Below are 22,528 nucleotides of genomic sequence, written 5' to 3'. Positions count from 1 at the left end.
ATGAAGGTGAGAAGTAGAAATAGTGAACATAATGCATTAAATGTGCCACAGGATAAAGTCACTCGCGTTCTATCTTTAGGCAGAGGGGTGGGAAGACCCCCTCTGCCTAAAGAAATACAGTGGAATAAGTGGTGCCGTCACCCATATAGCTACCACAAGAGAGGAGCAAGACCATCCAGCCTAACCAAATGCAAGTGCTTCCTGCACGACTGCTCAAGTAGTTGTACAGTAAATATGCTTCTCAGCCGAGCACACTACGAAGAGACCTACAAGACAATACTAATACATGTGTACGCGACATGGTTCCCGACTGTTCCTATTCAGGTCACTGAACAACGAATTACAGACCAGAGATGGACCATTATCATGAAGAACATGATAGCTTCTACAATCTTGGAAAAAATCAGTCAGGATGTGAGTGAAGGTCCTGGCAGAATTCAGGAACATGGACTCCTCAAAGACCAACACCATACAAAAGGAGAGACCCAACAGAATCCTATAGCGTCACAGACCGCTTCCATCTGTGAATAATACTGGATTACCTCAACAACAAAGAGACACTAGATAACATCCACACAGAAATTTACTGTGCTGCTCTGTAGCTCCCACCAGGATGAACAGAAGAGAGACCAAAGACCAATAGAAAACAAAACACAAAGACAAGGAACCACCCTGTGAAAGGAGGCTACAGCACAAAATATACAAGGGTGCTTGCTGTTATTGAGCATGGTGGACAGTGGGTGGAGTGCTGTACAGAACCATAGTAGGCTCAGGACATCACCCTGGAAGATGTCTCTCCTAATGTGGATCGGTCTTTTCATGATTCTCGACCTTGATGGTGGTTCTCCATTTCACCATGATTGCTTCTAGAAAGTTAGTGTCAAGTTGGCTTTATAGATCTTGTGTCTCTATCAGTCCCCTATGGGGCACGTAGTCAAAATCCTTGAAGTAGTTGATACAGGACATGTACAGATTGCAGTGCTCCCTGTAGACTTGCTCCATAACTTCCAAATCAATGGTCAATTGCTCGTTGCATCCTTTGCTCATCTGCTTACAAGTCTTCTGCTGTTCTGGCACTCTAAATAGGCTGATCTCTTGTTAATTATGCCACTGATCAGAACGTTGTATTGCTGGGAGGCAGATGACGTACGTTGTCTGCACTTCTCCGGATTTTGGTTCTTTGTCCTTAGTACTCAAGTAATAATTCCTTGAGTCAGGGTGCCTTATCATCTGGGCAAACTGCTCTGCTATGTGCAGCTGAACCTTCTTGTACCAGTAATTGTGGATGTCATCTATTCCTGAGTTTTGCCAGTTGTGATACTTCCTGATCAACTGTTGGAGGTAATCCTCGGTTGAGGCACTATTATATTAATTTGTTATGTTCTTTCTTTTTCTGATGGGTTTTTCCCACACTATGATGGATACTGGTACCAGAAGAATGGGGTGATTGTTATTTTCGGTTACTACTGTGGGCTAGTAACTCTTTAACCATCCTACAGGTGTCCCAGATTGCTTCTTTCTGGAATTCCTTGTAAGTTCTCTCTGCAAGGTTCTTATGGAAGTTCTTGGGCACCATGCCAGTGGTTGACACAGTCATTGGGATGGTCATTATTTGTTCCAGATATTATTATTATACAATAGCAGAGAACGTTATTGCGTACGTTTCCGGTAATGGTGGCTACTGTTGAAATGTCGTTTAGTGGGGTAAAAGTCTATTACAGTATAATAAAGAAATTCTATACGTAAACCAGGTTAAATGATTTCACTACCTAGCAACTGAATACACAAAAAGAGCCTTAACGAGCTAATTACTGATGCTGCATACATGAAGGTAGGAAAAATGAAATTTTAAATAACATATAACTCTAGCACCCAGTTTCTGGTTAACTCGGCTTTTTCTTTGAAAATCCTACTTCAGTCATATACACTGCCCTACCATTAATATCCAGACACCCCTCAATGGAAGGGGAAACAGGTCCTGTGCATGCAACTCGTCACAGAAATTGCTATAAACATGCACACTGGGCTTCGAACAGACAATTTCAAAAGTGGGCATGCAAGATGACATGTTCAACAGAATTGATCACCTCAACAAATGCTAGACGCCGATTAACATAGTGTAAGGAGCACGAATCCTAGACTAGAACAGTGGAAAAGTCCCATGGACAATGAGTCGAGATTCGCACTCTATCGGTCTGATGGCCGTTCCTAGGTGCGGCAAATGCCAGGGGAACAGTTCCTTCCTGATTGTATCCTCCCTACAATGAGGTTTAGTGGAAGCAGTGTCAATGTAGGGCTCCTTTTGTGGTTTGGCTTAGGCCAATTAGTCATTATCAACAAAACCATGAATGCTGTGCAATACCAGGAGTGTGGACAATTATACATTTCCAACATTATGGCAATACTTCAAGGCCCATACTGTATCAGCAAGATGTGCCATGCAATACTGCTCAGGTTGTAACAGTGGTTGACATTTTCCACAATTTCCCATTGCCACAAAAGATTTTGTGGCAATGGAAAATTGTAGGAGTGAAGTTGAAAAATATGTAATTAATGATATTGAAATTAAATTCCTGTATATCATTGACAAGACACCATGAGCTACTCTTGCAGCTCGTCTGCACTGCTCAGAGAACTTCATATCTGCCTGCACAATTACCCACAGGTCCTTTTCATTCTCCACCACTGTCAGTGTAGTACCGCAGAGTTGATACGTTGCTCTGGGGTTACTGTTTCCCATATGTAGTACTTTACATTTGTCAATGTTAAACTTCATTTGCCACCTCTCAGCCCATCTGTTCAACCTTTCCAGATCCAGTTGCAGCAGCATAGTGTCAGTGGTGTCCTTAACAACCCTGCCAACCTTTGTATCATCTGCAAACTTGGACATTAAACTTGATATCCCATCATCAGTATCATTCATAAACACCAAAAATGTATCTCCCATACATAAGGGTGGCTCTAAAAGTGAAGTTGGAAATTATCGACCTGTCAGTCTGACTTCAGTAGTAGGGAAAATCATGGAGGCAATGATCAAGGGTGGAATTCAGGATCATTTGGATCGAATGAAATTCTCAAGGATACTCAGCATGGTTTTGTAAAGGGAAAATCATGTTTAACAAATCTGGTTCGCCATTTCGAAAGGGTCACTCACGAGCTGGATTTAGGGAATAATTTCGACATTGTTTATTTAGATTTCAGCAAAGCTTTTGACTCAGTCCCACATGAGCGGTTGCTTTATAAGCTGGAACAGGTTGGAATCACTGGGAAAATCCTTAGATGGATAGGATGGCTTCAGGGCAGGAGGTAGAGGGTTGTGATAAATGGCTATTCCTCAGATTGGGTTGATGTAAGTGAGGTTCCCCAAGGATCAGTATTAGGACCACTGTTGTTTTTAATTTTCATAAACGACATTGATGAAGGGATAGAGGGCGTGATGTTTAAATTGGTAGAGTAGTTAATGATCACTGTCAAGCTGAGCTTCTTCAGAGAGCTAGATAGACTTCAGGAATGGTTAGAAAAATACCAACTATACTTTAACCCAACAAAGTGTAAGGTATTACACCTGGGAAACAGTAATCCCAAAATAACTTATTCACTTGGTGGAGTTCAACTAAACCCAGTACTGGAGGAAAGGGACTTTGGTGTTACGATACGGTCAGACATGAAATTCTCTGAGCATTGTAAACAGGTTGCAAGGAAGGCCCATGGTGTCCTATCGATGATCTATCGAACTTTTGCAAGTAGAGATAGGGACGTGATAATCCCATTATATAAGGCTTTTGTTAGACCACACTTGGAATACTGTGTTCAAGTATGGAGACCGCACCTAAAGCAAGACATCGAGCTTCTTGAAAGGATGCAGACGGGTAATTCGCCTGGTGAGATCGGCAAAAGGGCGTCCTTATGAAGAAAGACTTCGAATATGTGGGTTGCAGAGTTTGGAAACTAGACACCTTAGAGGAGATTTAGTTGAGGTGTTTAAGGCTCTGAGAGACATAAGTAAAATGAATGAGGACAAAATTTTCAAGATTATAAATGCTAGAACTAGGAGACATAAATTCAAGTTACGGGGGGAAATGTTTAGTTGGACTGCAGGAAGTTTTATTTTAGCCAGCGAGTTATAAATTACTGGAATAAGATGCCTTCATGGGTGGTAGAGGCCGACAGTTTGGGGAAATTCAGTCATCTGGATAGTACTTTCGGGTAAGGGGAGCGCATAGGATGATAGGTTTAATTTCATTTTTTTTCTTATTATTTTATTTTATTTTTTTATTTATTTTATTTTTTTATTATTATTATTATTTATTTTATTTTTTTTATCATTTTGTTTTTTTTTTTTTTTTTTTTTTTTGGCTAGTGCAGCATAAGCCATGGGCTTTCTTGCACCATGCGGCCATTACTAATACTAATTCTTACTAAGATCTGATGCACATTTCACAAAGCACTGCTGGTTTCCCGGAGACAAGTATCCAGCAAACCAACAAAATTCGAAATCCAGTACCGACTTGTGATGAAAATGTATAAAGGTTAAAGCTGACTTTTTCAGGTAGTAAGTCAAACAGGATATTATATTTGACTATATTCTCCAATTGTTGGTTTGCCATAGATGAGTATCCAGGAAACCAACAAAACTTGAAATCCAGTATGAACCTGAAATAAGTGTATAAAGGTTAAAGTTGACTTTTACTGGTAGCAAGTCAAACAGTACATTCTGTACATTTTCAACTGCAGTGAAAAGGCAACTCCAACTGCATTCGTCCTGGGTGATGATTCAGAGTTCCTGTAACATGACTTGACTTCCTGAGTGGGAATCTTAGTTCTACTATGGATGCACCTGCAGGATGGAGTCCACCCAGATGTTAGTTCACTTGACATACTTTTCCAAGTGGCACTACGAGTAGTGACAATAAAGTTTCGAGAATAATTGATTGAAAAATATGCGAGGCCATTGCTTTCAAAGTAGTCCCCTTCAGACTGTACACACGCATTCCAGCATAGGTTCCATTGATCGTGACATTTCTGGTACTCACTTTCTGGTATCTGTTTTAATACCAGCATTACATTACTCTGAATTTCAGAAACTGGCTGAAAATGCATTCTTTTTATAACTCCTTTCACAGTCGAGGAAATAAATGAAGTCGCAAGGACATAAATCAGACGAATATGGAGGATGCTGCAATGATGTAATCAATTTTGAAGTTAAAAACTCTTTCACTAGAATAGGGGGCATTGTCAGGATACAAAATCCACGACAAAGAAATTTCAGGTCAAACCTGGTTGACTCACTTGCAAAGCCTTTCCAATACTTGAAGGTAAAATTGTAGATTGACAGTTTCATCAGTTGGAACAAACTCTTTGTGGACGATTCCTTTTCGATCAAAAAAGCAAATTATTGTTTTCGCTTTTGACATTCTCGCTTTTTTGGGTCTCGGTGAGGAAGCTCCCTTCCACTGCTGACTGCCTTTTTGTTTTGAGGTCGTAACCAAATACCCAGCTTTCATCCCTTGCAATCAAGTGAGAAAGCAAATCTGGAACATCTTCAATGTTTTCCAACATCTGAGAATGTCACAATCAAATCTTTCTGCTCGGGAGAGGTTTTTTGGTACCAGATTTGCACTTTCCTCATCAACAAATTTACAAAATTAATCTAACACTTTCCTGATTAATGTTTAGTTTTTTGGCAATCATTCTTGTGGTTAACCGCCTATCGCTTTGAAGAAGTCACACAGACAAAACAATGTTTTCACCATGTCAAGTCTTGGAAGAGTGCCCTGAACGCTCAGCATCTTCGATGGATTCACATCCTTCTCGAAACCGTTTTGTCCAAATGAAAACGCGTGGTTTCGACATATCATTTCCATAAACTCTGGTCAACTTTTCATAAATACCCGTTGACGATTTACCACTTCTCACCAAAAACTTAATCACAACTCTTTGCTCTAAATTGCATCCATTTTTCACATAACATGGAATGGAAATGAGTCTTTACACGAACCAACTTGTACAATGACTGAAACGACTTGACGATGTTTACCCTTTGCATGCAGGTAGAGGGGGGGAATTCAGGCTACAGAGCAGGAAGAAGTAATGGTTTAGTATGGCCACTTTGATGGAAAAAAATTATTCTCAAAACTTTGTCACATCTCATATACTGAAACAAAATCAAAGAAACCTGTGGGCTACAAAGTGCTGTAGGCAATTTTGATGCATCGTTTACAGTTGAAAATATGAACTTGGAGAGAACCGACTAACAGAAATTGAAGAATGAGCAATATAGAAAGGATTCAAGATTATACTCCTCATGCCCCTTTCTAATATAGAAAGGATTCAAGATTATACTCCTCATGCACCTTTCTAATTAGTAAGTTCGCTTGTGCTGATTTTTCAGACGTCTGCTTAGTTCTTTCTCCACGCTTGTGGAGAAAAACAAAAATTAGATGTCCAATAACAGCTTTCAGGGTGTCTGTTCTCTGTACTAAGTCCAGTACATTCGCTAATTACACACAGGTGTGAAGCAATAAATTGTAAATTATTATGTAAATTTATACTTAATTACAAAGATCCATTAATTAAAAGAAATCTGTGCCAATTTTGGGTGGAACCACTACTGAACATTGTAACACAGGCCAAAAATTCATTCTAATTATGCCACTGCCACAAGCTTTTAATAATAAAAACGAATATACACTATCAACTGGCATGGTGCAAAGCACATCGTAACTGGACTGTGGATCAATAAAATTCACTTCTGTGAACTGACGAGCCACGCTATATGCTCATTCGATGTGATGGATATGGAGGGTTCCTGGAAAATATTTACTAAGGGTGTTGTTTCAACTGTGAAACAGTGCACTTAGGAAGAGGAGTGTCATGATGTGGGGGAGGGGGTTGTTTCTGGATATGAACTAGGTTCAATGGTTGCTGGGCATGGAATTATGCTGTGACTAGCTGCTACAAGTTTGCAGTGAAACTGAAGCAGTTCTAAGTCAAATACTGCAGAGGTAAAGATGACTGAAAGGTGTGGGAGTTCCAGTCAGGTTGGATTTTCTTTTGCATCGTGCCAATAGTGCTTACAATACCAGTCAAAATCTTAATACCGGTATTTTGGTATTTTTAATTTATGAAACTGGGATACTGGTATTCTAAAACAACATTTTTCTCTATAAATTTTGATGACAATTAGGTGCAGTGAAGTAAGGGAAAAAAACAAGTAATTACTTGATTTCATGTTTTAAATCATACTTTTATTACAATAATACATATTCTGACAAAAAATTAGTAAAACTACAATTATTCTAATAACAAAATAAATATATATATATATATATACACATATTGATACTGCAAATTTCAGTTATCTTTAGGGATCGACACTGTCTGAATAAAGAGAGCTCTTAAGAAACATAAGCAATCAATAGTGTTATCGTTTAAACTGGATCTAATTTTAGTACACATCTGATTAGCGGCAGAGAATGCCCTTTAGGATTCTATGCTGGATGGTACTACTGTACGGAGATAGTCATAAACGAGTTGCAAGTTTATCCCCTTATTCCCTCATCTTCAAAAAAACTTATTTCCTTTTTTAATCATATTTTCCAGGCTTCGAACTTTTTTGACAGGAACAATTAAATGTCTTTCATTAATTGCCAACTCCAGTTTATCTTTTAACAACTGTCTCTCTTTAGTGTTAGTCAATTTATTTTGGAAAGAATTTGGAAAAACACTGATGTTCTGTTCCATGTTTGTCTTCTAAGATTGAATTCTGTTCATCACTTTCTGAAGGAGAAAGACATTTTATTAAGCAAAGCATAATTTTCATTATAGTATCTTTACTAAGTCTGGGAAACAATTCGCTATCATCTTGTGTTCCACTTTGTAAATACTGAAGAACCTGTGATAAATTTGTACAGCTCTGTGAAATATGGAGTTTCAATGCAGTATGCAATTCTCAAGCTATTTCAGAATTTTGATTGCCAAGAGTTTCCATCATAAATTTTATGGCAACATCTGCAGTTAAGAGATTTGCTTCTTTGCAGCATAGTGCATCTACCGCTAACTTTATAGGCATTAGTGTAGATATAGCTGCAGATAAATTAAATTCATCCTCGCAGAAATTAACACTTGCATCTAAATCAATTAAAGTTTTCTGCACACAGTATCTCAACTCAAAAAATCTTTCAAGCATATACAGTACACTGCTCCGAGTCATGGAATCTAATTGCAAGACAATTTCTTTGCCAAATTGTGCTGCAGTATACTTTTGTAAATATTTATCATTTTTGATTGGTGAGCTTCTAAAAATTCTAACTACTCTTCTCATTTTTGTTACAAGAGGAGATAAACAATTGTAATTCAGATCATGAGGAACAGCACCTGTAAAACTATTTTCTATAATTAGACCACCCTCATCATTTTCCTGTTCAGATTCTACAAAATTGTTAAATTCAGATTTTTCTTCATTTACTTTTGACTTATAAAGCACGTCTGTTACTGCTAAGTGTATATCATGGACCAAACAAAGCTGCTGTTTGGCATTGATTAGTTTACTGAATTTGGTCATAACTGATGCACCGTCAGTTGTTACACAAATTACGTCTTTAGAATGACAGATCATATTCACCGATTTTTTTCTTTACAAGTTCTAAGCAATTCTCAGCTGGCATACTACCGTACACACGCACTAATCCGATATTCCACAAAATGTCCCCAACAGAGTGAACATTTATATTTAAATATCGTCTATTGTGTAGTGATGTCCACTTATCAAAAGTCAGACTAAATCTTTTACCTTCTGATTTAAGTTGAGCTATTTCATGTACTACCGTTTTTTGAATACGATTGCTGTAATCCAGTACCATATTTTACTGACGATTTGGGTAAATCACTGAAACCTCTCGCGATCAAGCCTTCTCTGATATCAATGGAAGTAGATAAAACATGAAACAGCAAGCCATCATAAGCTGTCATACAAGCCAGTACTTCTGACAGTTTTTCTCTTTTCTCACTCCCGAAATAATCAGTCAAACATTTCAGCTTTGCCTCTTTTGTTGTAGTAAGTTTATCATTCTCTAAATTAGATGCCTGCACATCTCTTTTTCTTAAATTTATATGTATTGCCTTCAAATGCATATGGAGCCCACTTGTAGATCCAACACCACCACGTAAAATTTCTTTTGAACATTTTTTACATTGTGCTAGCTGACCATTATTTCCTATCAAATAATAAAACCACACTGAAGACTTACTGCTTCCTTTTCTGTGTTCTATGAAGATATTTTTTGTGTCCATTGGGCCTGTAAATATAAAATTAATGTAAATTTATAACAATTCAAAAATAGTCAAATATAAAAAAAATTACCTTTTTTACTTTTATGGCACTATATCCATATTAACTAAAGAAAGGGATTGACGTTTAAGTTTGGTGAGGAAATCAGATTGGGTTTTGTGGAGGAGGTATTTATTTATTTTTATTTCCCCTGTTTCTTAATATTTCCGTCAGCAACAAATTGTTGTTATTATTTTCGTACGACAGCTCTCCGCAAAGTACTAAGGCCCACAAGCTACCTGACTGCATTAAAATATCAGAATATCCAGGAGCTGAGGGATTTTCCCATATAATATATATATTTTATGGGAGTTGTCAGTTTCTCACGAGCAATAATGCAAATATTAAAAAACAAAGTTATCTATCATACAAAACTACTTACAAGTATATATATAACTGGTATTCATTTGCATTTAAACTATTCGTTTTTCTTATTTAATCTGTTAATACATGCTAGCAATCATTTTCATAAAATTTCTTTCAATTAACAATATTAACTCACTCTCTACAGCTACAAACATTAATTTAATTTTAATCACTTCCTCATATTTCTGTTATTCAGAAATTCTCTTCACAACAGTTATGTAAGCTAACTTAATATTAACAATTCTACATATCTTTTAATTTAGCAATATCAGTTTTATTTATAACTTCAACCAATAAACCAACTCAATACTGAACATTTCCTTATTTCTTGTAAGTTCTTCAACCTCAACTTTACTCTAAAACAGCGCAGGGGTGGGGGGGGGGGACTAAAAATTCTGTAATAGCGTCCGATTAGATATACATAGATATATTTTTGTAAACTACAAAATATTTTAATATTAAAATTTATATTATTATATAAATATTAAAATATTTTAACTAAGATTAAAACAAAAAGTGCATGCCAGTAGCAGGGAAACCAGTAGAGCGTAAGTATAAATGAACCATACATAATAAAACTAAACAAGAAGAGGGGGTGAAGAAAAAGGGTATCGCAGAAGGAACCCTCCTAAAATAATTTAGAAAGAATGAAATGTACAATACCCAAATTGTTGTAGATAGCGCTTTTCTCCTTTTTAGTGATATTTCACATAACTTGGACCTAGTGCCATCGGAGGGGTGCCGCTCAATTTTCAATTAATTGACATTTTCTAAAATACTGTACGTATTTTGGCTTTGTACATTTCGGCCTTTATAAATTATTTTAGGGGCGTTCCTTCTGCAATACCCTTTTTCTTCACCTCCCCTTTTTGTTTAGTTTTTATTATGTGTGGTTCATTTATATTTTTGTCTTTTAGTTTGCCATTCTACTGGCATGTACTTTATTTGTTTTAATCTTAGTTATTATAAGCAGCAGATACTGGAATGTGCATCAATGCAGCCACTGTGTTTGCAATACTAATTTTCTTTTTCTTTTGTTATTTTCATGATAAATTTTCCCCATTTTTAATTAGTTGATGTTTTGATTCTATTAAAATATATTTACTGTTAATATATATTAACATTATATATTTTAATATATTAAATAATAATATATTTTAATAGAATCAAAACATTAACTATAAATGTTTTGATTATAAAAACTTAGTACTGGAAATATTTTATAACATAATTAAGAACGATTATATGATTTCAGTGGTTTGCAATAAAAAATATTATGTTGAAAGGAGTTTGCGAGTCAGAAAAGGTTGGGAATTGCTGCTCTAAAATAATCTAAAACTTTATCTAAGCATCCTTTCCAATTCAACATAGTCAGAGAAGAGAGAACTTACCTTACTTCTCTTTCATGGTGTTCCTTTGTGAGGATTCCTTCCACGGAGTGCAGCAATTCCTTCTTCATAGTTGAACTCTGCCGTATAGCTTTTCCAGTACTGTCTTATTTCAGGAACAGTTCTCTGTTAATACTGAAAGCAATTACCACAGGAACAACAGAACCCAAGAATAGCAACCCCCTCATTTGCGACGAAAACCTTATTTATCTCCTTCTCGTTTACTTATCTCCGCCTATCTAATGTAAACCTGACCTAATCATGGTGTTATTATTTAAACTCACTGTTCTCATACGTCAGTAACTCACATCTGTTTTTTCCACTCAACAGAACTATTTCATCTTTTACCTCAAGATCACATGCTGACAATACCTTTGATTTTGAACTCCTTCATACTGGTGCCCTTTCCCAAAATGCACTAAGTGTTGCGTCCTCAAAAAGCGGTGTAATAGAGGGATTAAACTACTGTTCTGAAGCTTTTAATTTACCTTTCGGCAGCTGCCATGCTATTGTTCACCATATTCCTTAAGTACCCTACCAGGCCTACTCCCACTAATGGAAATATTTCCGTAAGAATGTTTTCTTTATTCCATAAGTGCTTTACTTCCACACACTACTTACTAAGAAAAATACATTTGTAAGACTGTCTTACAGTTTCATGACGATTTTAGGTTTCCATTATTTGTATCGTGTATAACAATCCCACAGTTACAAATTCAGTAATAATCATGATTTATTGTTGTTGATTTTATAAATTTCATGTGAATAAATCATAAACAATTACTTTTTAAATTAGTACCGAAAAATCAGTATTTTTGTATCAATACCGTATTAGAATTGCTGAAAAAAATGACCTGGGATTCCGGGATCTCAGTATTGTAAGCCCCAATACCAACTAAGTACAGGGTTGTTACAATTAAAGTATCCCTATGTAGAGAGCTCTGGAGAGAGTTCTAAGGCTCGTACTGAAGAGAAATTTGAACAAGTACAATAAAGAACGTGCTCGCCATTTACTGGTAAAAAAAAAAAAAAAAAGTTACAAAATTTGTCACTGTGTGACATGTAACTATCTTAGTTACGATTATGCAAATAACTTAGGTTATTGCCACATTGCCCCTAATCAGCTCTACTGTACTGTATAAAAGTAAAAACAGTCTCTTTAAAATCATACAGTAGATGTTTGCCTGCACTACAGCAGCAATGCCAATAACATTACAGGAAAAGACACTATTAGTGAAGCTTTACTATCAGAACAGCAACAATGCAGCTGTGGCTATCAGAAGTGCATAAGGCAGGGACCTATAACTATTTGTGCTGTCTGAAAAATGATTGCAAAATTTGAAGCGACAGGACATCTTGGTGTTCAACCAGGTAGAGGTTGAAGATGAGTGGACTCCTCTCGTGTTGAAGATGTGGCTATGGGTGTCGTGGATTTATCAAGTCAATCTCCATGTGGTAGCGCAAGTGTGCCAGCTGTTTCTAATGAAGTGGACAGGCCGTATTCCACTGTAAGGCTAGTAATGCATCAGGTGTTGCGGTACTATCCTTACAAGATGCACATGCAGCAGCTAAAGCATGGCGATGCAGATATTCATTTCACATACGCACTTCAGTTTCTGGCCTGAATGACAGTGGATATCACTTGGCCATGGTACATCCTTTGGAGTAATGAAGCCCGCTTAAATGGACAAGTGAATATGCACAACTGTCGCATTTGGGCAACAGAAAACCCTCGCGTTATCCAAGAGGTCCCACTGCATTCCCCAAAAGTGACAGTGTGGTGTGGATTTACAGCCACATTCATGATTGGGCCATATTTTTTTGAACAGGTAACACCGACTGGACCGAGCACCTGTTCCATCACTGGACAGCAATATTATGAAATGTTGGCAAATTTTGCAATACCAGAGCTGCTGATAGATGTGCTATGATATTTCATGGTGAAGACCTACTGTGCTATCACTGCCAATGTCACTGCATTACACATGCCCTGAAGGGGTGCCTTCAGGATACATATTCATGAAAGATGGTATGCCACCATCTTTTCATGAAACACAACTTTGGACACAACTTTGGAAAGTTGTGTCCAAAGATTGCTAAGGCAACACTTTACAGATAAACGGGTCATCAGCTGTTGTTTCCAGACATCTTGACCACCCCGATCACCGGACCTCAACCCCATGCGACGTCTGGTTGTGGGGTTTTTTGAAGAGCCATGTGTATCGGGATGTCAAACTCTGGCAGATCTGAAGGACAGCATTAGATGTCACATGCTGGCTATTCCAGTTGACATGTTATGTTCTGCTCCAGAAAATGCTGTTCTTCGAATGGAAACTGTTAACCAAAATGGAGGACACATTGGACAATTGTAGTGCTGTTCAAGTGATTTATATTGCCACAGAGCCATATAGTGACAAATTTTGTAATTAATTTTTTTTCCCAATAAATGGCGAGCACATTCTTTATTGTACCTGTTGTCCAAATTTTGCTTCAGTACGAGTCTTAGAACTCACTCCAGAGCCTTCTACATAGGGATACTTTAATTTTAACAACCCTGTATATACTATATACTGATGTTTGTAAGCTGCAATGGACACCACTTGTATGATGCAGACAATACAGGTTGGTGGCAGCAGTGTTCTGGTCTAGGAAACGTCTTGTTGGGTTACTTCAAGTCTGCTGATAGACGTGCTATGATATTTCATGGTGAAGACCTACTGTGCTATCACTGCTAACGTCACTGCATTACACATGCCGTACTAGTTGCTGAATGCTCAATTTACCTTCCTACAGAAAAAAAAATGTCAGACATATAGATCTGCAATCAGATGTAACTTTTGGAGTCCTAACAGAATAAGCTGCTGGGTTAACATTGTCCAGTGATACATAAGAAATTTAATGGTGGAGACCTATTGTACCTTCATTAATTTTGTAATTCCTGGCCACGAAGGGTCAAATTGCTATATATTGTACATACTTTCCTAGCAATAAATGATTTTCTTAAAAAAGGTTGTAACTTTTTGGAACTATATAAAATATCTGTGCTTATTTTTATCTTATAGGTACGGATGGCAGAATCATTGCAAAGGTAAAGATGTTATGCAATTTATCAAGGATTGTGGGCTAAAGAAATGGACAGGCACCTTTAATTTGGAAACTACTTTTAATTATCTCTAACATGATGCATCATTTAAAAAAAAGAAAAAATAGATTTAACATGCACTTTTTAAAATTACGTACAAGTTAGTGCAAATGATAACTTAAACGATGCCGCCTTTGCAAAAATTTGCTAATTTAGAGTTTAGCTGTGTACTAATATGATGCATTTGCACTAACTTGTATGTAGTATAATTCTCTTGCAGCCTGAGGCATAAGCCCTTATTAATGCATCTTACACTTTTTAAAATTTTAAAACCAAATGTAGTTACTTATTATGTTTAATAAAGTTTCTTTTATGATAAAACTCTCAAAGTTTTTATAACATTTTAAATGACATCCTTTTCACACACTTAAAATACCTCAACTGTTTTATTTGCACTCCATGTTGGAAATAGTGTAAATTGGTTAATATGTAAACGGATAAAACTAAATATTGATTAACACAAAATATGCAGTGTTTGAAAAAGTAATTTCCTGCTTTCCTTCGCCTATAAAGCAGACTTCTTTCATGTTGTCTCTATAATTATCTCAGGATGTACTGGCAGGTGACAGGACAATTACAAGCACTCTTGAATGGTATCACAAAAAGTTCAGCAGTTGGTTTGACTTCAGTTTGACAGTTGTTAAAAGTTGAAGAAAACATTTACTTAAGATAAAAAGTTATATACTGATGGCCAATAATTTCTAGTTTAAATAATGTTAGTTGGTTTAAGGTAATGGTAACGTTAATGAGGACCGTAATTCATGATATTCAAGCTAACTTCGCAATCAAAATTCTAATTTCATAGTGTAGGATATTTATCAGAGTAACTAGTCATCTTTTTATTCATAATTCATAAAGGCAATTACTTGATAAATTAATTTCTGAAATGTCTTGTGTATTTAATTTTGACATTTTCCGGAAATTCATTTTTTTGTTGTTAGAACTGCTAGTGTTTATTTAAATGATTTCCTCACCATTTTCTTTAACACCAGTTTAAATTCTAACTTCTTTCCTAGAAGAGCCATGAAAAATTTATGAAGGGAAGAAGCGGTCATTTTCCTCTTTACAGAGGGCTGCCAATCAACTGCTATATAATTGACAGGATTGCTATAAAATTAACAGGTTTGCTAACTGATTAAATGTTCATGTTTAATAATGAACTCAGCATATCTAAAATTAATTGGATTATACAAGTAAAACTGGATCCATGGCAAACTCCAATATTCACATTTTTTTGGTATTTTAATTGTACAAATGCGATGCATCTACATTTGATGAAGTACTGTCATAACCTTTTGACACTGGCTGCTTGTTTTCTCTGCCTAAAAGGCCCAAAGGCATTGATGTTTGAAACAAACAAGATTGGATGAACCAAAATATTTCAAATATAACAAGATTTAACATCTTGTTTGGGAAAAAAAAAAAAAAAAACATCCTTTGCAGTTTCTCAGCAAAAATTAAATGGAGTGTCTAGAAATAAAGAAGAATGAAATAAGGTCATGACAAAATCTATAAATAAGAGCACCCTCACAAATTTACATGAAATGAATGTAAATCATAGAGCTGGTATGCATGAACAATAACAAATTCCACTCTCTCCAAAGAGTAGTGTGGAAATTTGCTGCAACAAAACTGTCAAGAATTTTGTAAAAATTTTATAAATTTCTTTTGAAATAACACAACGTTTAAAAATTCATAAAACAATTTTATTCATTATTCACATTATGGTGTTTTATCAAAAAGAAAAACCATAAAGTCGGTGGTAAACTTTAATACAAATATCAGTAGTGGCACAACACACACAAAACAATACAACAGATACAATTCGTGATTCTATTTACATTCCGCTGACTATAAAAATAGACATCTAATTTACAAATAAACATTGTTGACACTATATTTCCAAGTTCACATTACTGTAGAACTATCTCAATAAAAAAAAAAAGAAATCATGGAAATGGGGGGGGGGGGATAGCCCTTTCTCTAGCATGTAATATGCATTTATAAATTACACACCAGCCAGTTACATTATATTATTAAGCTAGTTACACAATTACATAATTAGCTTAATAATACCAAGTGACTGGTATGCAATTTATTCAGAAATTATAGACTGACACATTCATGATGCAATTAATGCAAATTTAATTTCCTGAAATTTACTGACATCTTTCATAAATGTAAATGATTAGTACTAATAGTAGAATGATGAAAAATCTAAACTTAGGCATATCATAGAAGGAAAACAATTTGAACATTTAATCAAGGGGCCCAAGACACTACCCTATCATAATTACACCAATTGTGCTTCAAATTACACATCACTATTAGACTTGCAAAGGTGGGAAAATTTAAAAAATAATAATTTTACTGATGTCTATCACTGATATGTAAAAAATAGGATCTGACTGTGGACTGCACTACAGCCCTAAAATGTCATTTTCTATCGTAAATATACAGCGTAGTTGGAGATGAGTACTTATATCACAGCCAGCACAGATGAGCTTCAGCCACCTGAAAGGCCCAAAGGCCCTACTTGAGATGAAATTTCATTTTTTTTTTCAAGTATTTATATCATGTTCTAGATTGAGCTACTGTTAATTTTTCTACAACTTCTTGAGCTTCTTGCTCAGTAGCCTTATAGTTTGTCACCTCCCTAGAAGCACGCTGGGCAAGCAATAAAGGTGTTTCTCCAAGATTATTAGATTGATTTACCTAAGAATAAATAAAGCAGTATAGTCGATACTCAAAAGTATAGATAATGATACTCAAAGTGACATACAAATGTTTACTTTTTAAACAAAGCTAAATATTACTTTATTTAATAGCCAAACAAAATTTTTTGAATTCTAGTCTATTCTTTACACCTCTCTCCCAAACCTAACAGAAGAAATGCATAAGAATGGTTACAATTGTGAAAATTAGGTATGGTACAAAATTCATCCTCAATGATTTTAACACTACTTTTTTTTTTATTTTCCTGATAAACTGCTATTAATAAAAAAATTTAAAAATTTGTTTTTAGATATCTTGTTCATGCGAGCTTTTCTACATAAGGAAAGTTTGCATATTTCAACCTTTTCCTAATACTTCCCATCATCTGCACACAAAGGCTACTATTCCATCAAGCAATAAGTAGCCTTTGTGCTCTCTTCAATATTCTGTGGTCATTTTTAGGCATGTTGCAAAATTCAAAAACCACCTATTAATGCAACATGTTCATCAGCATATAACAGATTTACTGGATATTTTATATTTGGCTCTTTTAGAAAGATTTGTTGTGCCATCCTGAATTTCATCAATGAACAAACATATATCTGATGCTTTTTTCCCCTATACCTATCTTAAGATACCCATACAGGTTATATTATAACATGTCGGACTACTTCAGGGATGGATTTAGGACCCAAAAACTATAAAAAAAAAAAAAAAAAAAAAGTTGAATGATTTATCTTGTTTCCAAGTTACAGCCATTTTTGGGTTCTAGCAACTATCTGCTTACGTTTACAGGAAATGCTCAAAAGGGCCACCATACACTTGAATACAAGCCCTGAAAATGCCTCGTCATAGACCTCCTCATCCACTCAAAGGTTTCAGGTGTTTGTCAGATTTGTTGTTCTGGTGCTGATGGATCTACCACCATCTGAAACTAGTTTTCTAAATGAACCAGTTTCCACAAGGCATTCATGTATTCTCCGAAAGGTCTTATTTGGCACAAAATGATTAGGAAAATTTTCTGCATATCTTGTCTTGCCTCAGCTGCAGTGCATCTAGTTAGTTAGTTAGTTATTTGGTTTTTAGGAGCATTAGCAACTAAGGCCATATTGCTCCGGATATGCGGTGGTCATTCCCTGACCTTTCCGCATCATCCATATTTGGTGGTGACGGGCTCGAACCCCGGTCTAATCAAGAAGCGTGTGCTACGCACTGCTGCTCCTTCCCACCTGGCTACGGAGGCGCGAGCATCTAGCAAATCCATACATGAGATGCATGTCTGTCATCTCTCGATCTGAATAAGCCTCAGTTATCACAGAAAACAGAGTATTAAACTGTCAATAACAAGCTCCAAATATAGCATCCTTGGCAGTAGAACTAACTAAAATCACCCAAAGAACATTACAGGATCTTGTTTACATAACTCTGAGCAAGGCCCTCTATGAGATATTGAGCCAACTATGCTAATTGGGGAGTTAGTGGGGTTTTGGAAAGAGTGTCGTGGCATTGTTAAGAGATGGGTGGTAGTTGTGTAATGGGGAATATGTCTAAGGAGGTATAGGTCAGTAAAATTTAACTGAAATAGGAGCAGTATAGGCAATGAGGGAATTTTGAGTGGAGTCCGACTAGCTGAGTTCGGGATATGCAAAGGATGACGAGAACCAGACGGTCTGCTAACACAGATGCCAATCTGATAGTTAAAAAGGGGGAAGAGGAAGTACGGAACAAAGGAATCCCAAAAGTCAAAATCCGAAATGGAAAATCATCCTAAACCCACGGAGCTGGCCCAACCTGGAGAAGGGGGTAATTAACTAAGTACTCTTTATTCATATTATACCTAGTCCAAGGAGATTGTTCGGGAAGAGAAGTAATGCAATTTTGGAACTAAAAGGAATGACTAATTAAGGTATTCTGTATTCCTGTCAGTGAATGACTTTATTAACCTGTACGATGGAAGGAGAACACCCATCTGAACACCCATTACTACTGAGAACTGTAATTATTTCTTGCAGCAAATGAGATTTAAATAAACTTTGGTAACTGTGTATCTCTGAGGAGTTTACTTGTTTTTTTTTTTTTTTGTTTTTTTTTGATTTGGTAGTTGTTGGCGCATCGGCTTCTGTGGCCATATTGCACCTCCCAAGGTTTTTGCAGTACTTTGATCCAAGCCCGAGGCGGGAATCGAACAAGCGACCTTTGGGTTACTGGGCAGGTACTTTACCCACTCGGCTAGCCTGGTCGGCAGTTTACTTGTACTGGACAATCAGTTTTGAAATTAACCCTTATTATCAATCACAGTAATGTATGTACCTAAGTTTAAACCTTTATATTAAATATGTTGGAATTATGTGTATGTGTCGGTTTGTCTCATTCTATTCTAGCTAACCAAAAAGGAAAATCCCTGGACTTATTTATGCAGTGAACCTAAATATATATAAAAATTAAATCCAGATAGATATATATCAATATATATATATATATATATATAGTAGAAACGTTACCTGGACTCCATAGCGGAGTGGTTATGAGCAGGAGTGCAGTAGCACATGCTCTTTGAGTAGACCAGGGCTCAAGCCCCTGACTGCTAAATACGATCGATCTCCCAACCCACACTGTTCAAGCATGGCAAATTATAGTCCATTTCCCTCAACATGAATCGTTGAGGAGGCTTCCATCCTGCAGTGGATTGATAATGGCTGCAGTTTACCCTTTTTATGCTAATTCAGTTTGTGAAAAGAATTGCTGGAACACAAAAATGGCACTTTAACTCAGAAAAAAGAGAAAATCAGACCCATGTTTACGTGAACTTTTTTTTTGTTTGTTTTTTGGTCCTAAATCCATCACTGAAGTGGGTCCCACATGTTATGTACACCCTGTATATACATATATATGAAAATGTGTTCGATGTTTATCATTACCCGAGAAGAACAGGAGAGATTGCTTCTACAGGGATGGGATACACTTAAATAGAAAGGGTGCAAGAATATTTGCTGAAGCTATCGAGGCAGTGTTAGGTGGGTCGGAAAACTGCTAGCTTGGGGGGAGACAAAGACCAATAGATTGACAGTAGCCACTGGCAGAGGTGAAAGAGATTCTTGCACTGCTTCTATTAGAATGAGCAGAAGCCTGGAAAACAAGATGCATGGTATTTCAGAGACTGCTGGGAGCCATTGCGGTACAAGTAAACACATGGGTTGTGTTAGGGTAGCTAAGAATAGAAACAGGTGCAGGTATACTTGCGTCTACACCAATGCTAGGAGTTTAGTAAATAAATTTGATGAATTTGAGGTATTGCTCAAAACATCAAAGGCAGATATTGTTGGGATATCAGAGACGTGATGTCACACAGATATAAGGGATGCAGAACTGCAATTTGGGGAGTACAACGTCTACAGAAAGGATAGACAGGATAGGAAGGGGGGAGGGGTTATGCTATTAGTTAAGAAACACATAAAAACCAAGGAAGTGAAGCCAGTCAACATCGCCGGACAGTGCAGTGTTGAGTCAGTTTGGTGTGACATAAGCATTGGGAGATCAAAATTGAGAGTAGGAGTGTGCTATAGGCCTAATGACTCTGATGAGTATAATAAGGAACTGTACAGGGAAATAGAGTGGGCCAGTAAATCAGAGAGTCTTATAATGGGAGGTTTTAATTTCCCAGATATTGACTGGAATTTGAGGGCTGGTTACTCACACACTAGCAGGGCTTTTGTGGATTTATTGGATGATTGTTTTCTACATCAGCATGTTCGGGAGGCAACTAGAGGGAGTAATACTCTTGATTTGATTATCAGCAGTGATTCTTCATGCATTAAGAATCTGCAGATAAACGAACCACTAGGTGTAGTGATCACAGTGTGCTGAAGTGGGATTTACTCAAAGAGGTAACTACCATTAGGGGTAAAGGGAAGGGTTATTGCTTCCGTAAAGGCGACTACGATGGAATGAGACAGTATTTAAATTCTATACAGTGGGACCAACTGATGATGTTACCAACAGCAAATTCAAAATGGGAAGCATTCAAAGAACTTATCTTGGAAGCTACTAGGCTTTACATACCAACTAAGAAATATTGTTCAAGGTTTAGGCCAAAATGGATGTCAGATGAACTAATGAGGCATATGGCAGAGAAGAAAAATGCATGGGATACTTACAAATTAACACATGACACAGAAGCCTATGATAGATACAAGTTGATATGCAACCAAGTTACAAAGGAGGTTAGGCAGGCAAAGGCAGATTACGAGAAATCCTTGGCAAGGGATGCAAAGAAAAACAGCAAAGAGTTCTTTACTTATGTAAACTCTAGAAGGAAGGGGATGAATCAGATTGGTCCACTTGATATTGATGGGTCAACTGTTGATGATCCTGCTCAGGTAGCTAACAAACTAAATGAATATTTTGCATCGACATTCACACATGAGGAGTTATTCAGCAAGGGGAATGCCAGAGGTGTATTCAACTCTAGCAGTAAGCTACAGAATCTTGAAATAACTGGGAGTAAAGTGGAGGAGAAACTGTTGAAGATAAACACAAGAAAGGCACCCGGGGTGGATGGGATCTATCCAGTTATATTAAAGGAGGCAGCAAAGGAAGTAAGCAAACCCTTAGCCATAATTATGAGAGCTTCCTTGGACTCAGGGGAGGTACCCATAGACTGGAAATGTGCAAATGTGACCCCAGTTCACAAAGGAGGATCAAAGGCTGGCACAAGTAATTATAGACCTGTGAGCTTAACTTCTGTTCCAGGAAAATTAATGGAGGCACTGGTTAAAGAAGCACTGCAGGATCATTTAGACAAGACTTCAGTTATAGCTCAGACACAGCATGGTTTTGTTAAGGGGAAGTCTTGCCTGACCAACTTGATTGGATACTATGATGCAGTCACAAAAGAACTGGATGCAGGGAATAACTTTGATATTATATACTTCGATCTTAGAAAGGCTTTTGATACTGTTGCACATGGAAGACTGCTACACAAATTGGAGCAGTGTGACATTGGAGGCAAATTGCTGCTATGGATAAAGGGGTGGTTGAGGGGGAGAAGACGGAGAGTGGTAATCAATGGACACTGCTCATCATGGACTAATGTTATTAGTGGAGTCCCTCAGGGCTCAGTGTTGGGTCCATTATTGTTTTCTGTATTTATAAATGATATTGATGATGGTATATGAAGCTTAATGTCCAAGTTTGCAGATGATACAAAGGTTGGCAGGGTTGTCAAGGACACTACTGACACTATGCTGCTGCAACAGGATCTGGAAAGGTTGAGCAGATGGGCTTCGAGGTGGCAAATGAAGTTTAACATTGGCAAATGTAAAGTACTACACATGGGATACAGCAACCCCAGAGCAACGTATCAACTCTGTGGTACTACACTGACAGTGGTAGAAAATGAAAGGGACTTGGGGGTGGTTGTGCAGGCAGATATGAAGTTCTCTGAGCAGTGCAGACGGGCTGCAAGAGTAGCTCATGGAGTATTGTCAATGATATACAGGAATTTTTCCAGCAGGGATAAGGAGGTGATTATTCCATTGTATAAGGCAATGGTCAGGCCACACCTAGAGTACTGTATACAGGTCTGGAGGC

General features: G+C 36.9%; 2 protein-coding genes across 5 annotated transcripts in view; one reads left to right on the top strand and one right to left on the bottom strand.

Annotated features, from left to right (window-relative positions):
• The window catches only part of LOC150077730 (lysozyme-like), a 57,395-nt gene extending 42,850 nt beyond the window's left edge, over nucleotides 1-14,545 (top strand). The window contains exon 5 of the mRNA XM_090385547.1: nucleotides 14,145-14,545. Within this exon, the coding sequence (XP_090241673.1) occupies nucleotides 14,145-14,259 (115 nt within the window). The 3' untranslated portion in view covers nucleotides 14,260-14,545. The remainder of the gene's footprint in view (nucleotides 1-14,144) is intronic.
• The window catches only part of LOC150077729 (putative palmitoyltransferase ZDHHC13), a 121,123-nt gene continuing 107,840 nt past the window's right edge, over nucleotides 9,246-22,528 (bottom strand). For 3 of the 4 annotated variants that reach the window (XM_090385542.1, XM_090385543.1, XM_090385545.1), the window contains exon 5: nucleotides 16,438-16,939. In XM_090385542.1, coding sequence (XP_090241668.1) covers nucleotides 16,799-16,939 — 141 coding nt within the window. In that variant the 3' untranslated portion in view covers nucleotides 16,438-16,798. Of the gene's footprint in view, nucleotides 9,297-16,437; nucleotides 16,940-22,528 lie in introns of those variants that run through there. The other variant, XM_090385546.1, reaches the window with a different exon arrangement.

This window comes from Mastigoproctus giganteus, chromosome 11, assembly GCF_048544385.1.
Source record: "Mastigoproctus giganteus isolate SK-2022 chromosome 11, ASM4854438v1, whole genome shotgun sequence".
Classification (NCBI taxonomy): domain Eukaryota; kingdom Metazoa; phylum Arthropoda; class Arachnida; order Uropygi; family Thelyphonidae; genus Mastigoproctus; species Mastigoproctus giganteus.
The sequence above is the reverse complement of the archived record's forward strand: the minus strand, read 5'-3'. Positions and strand labels throughout refer to the sequence as shown.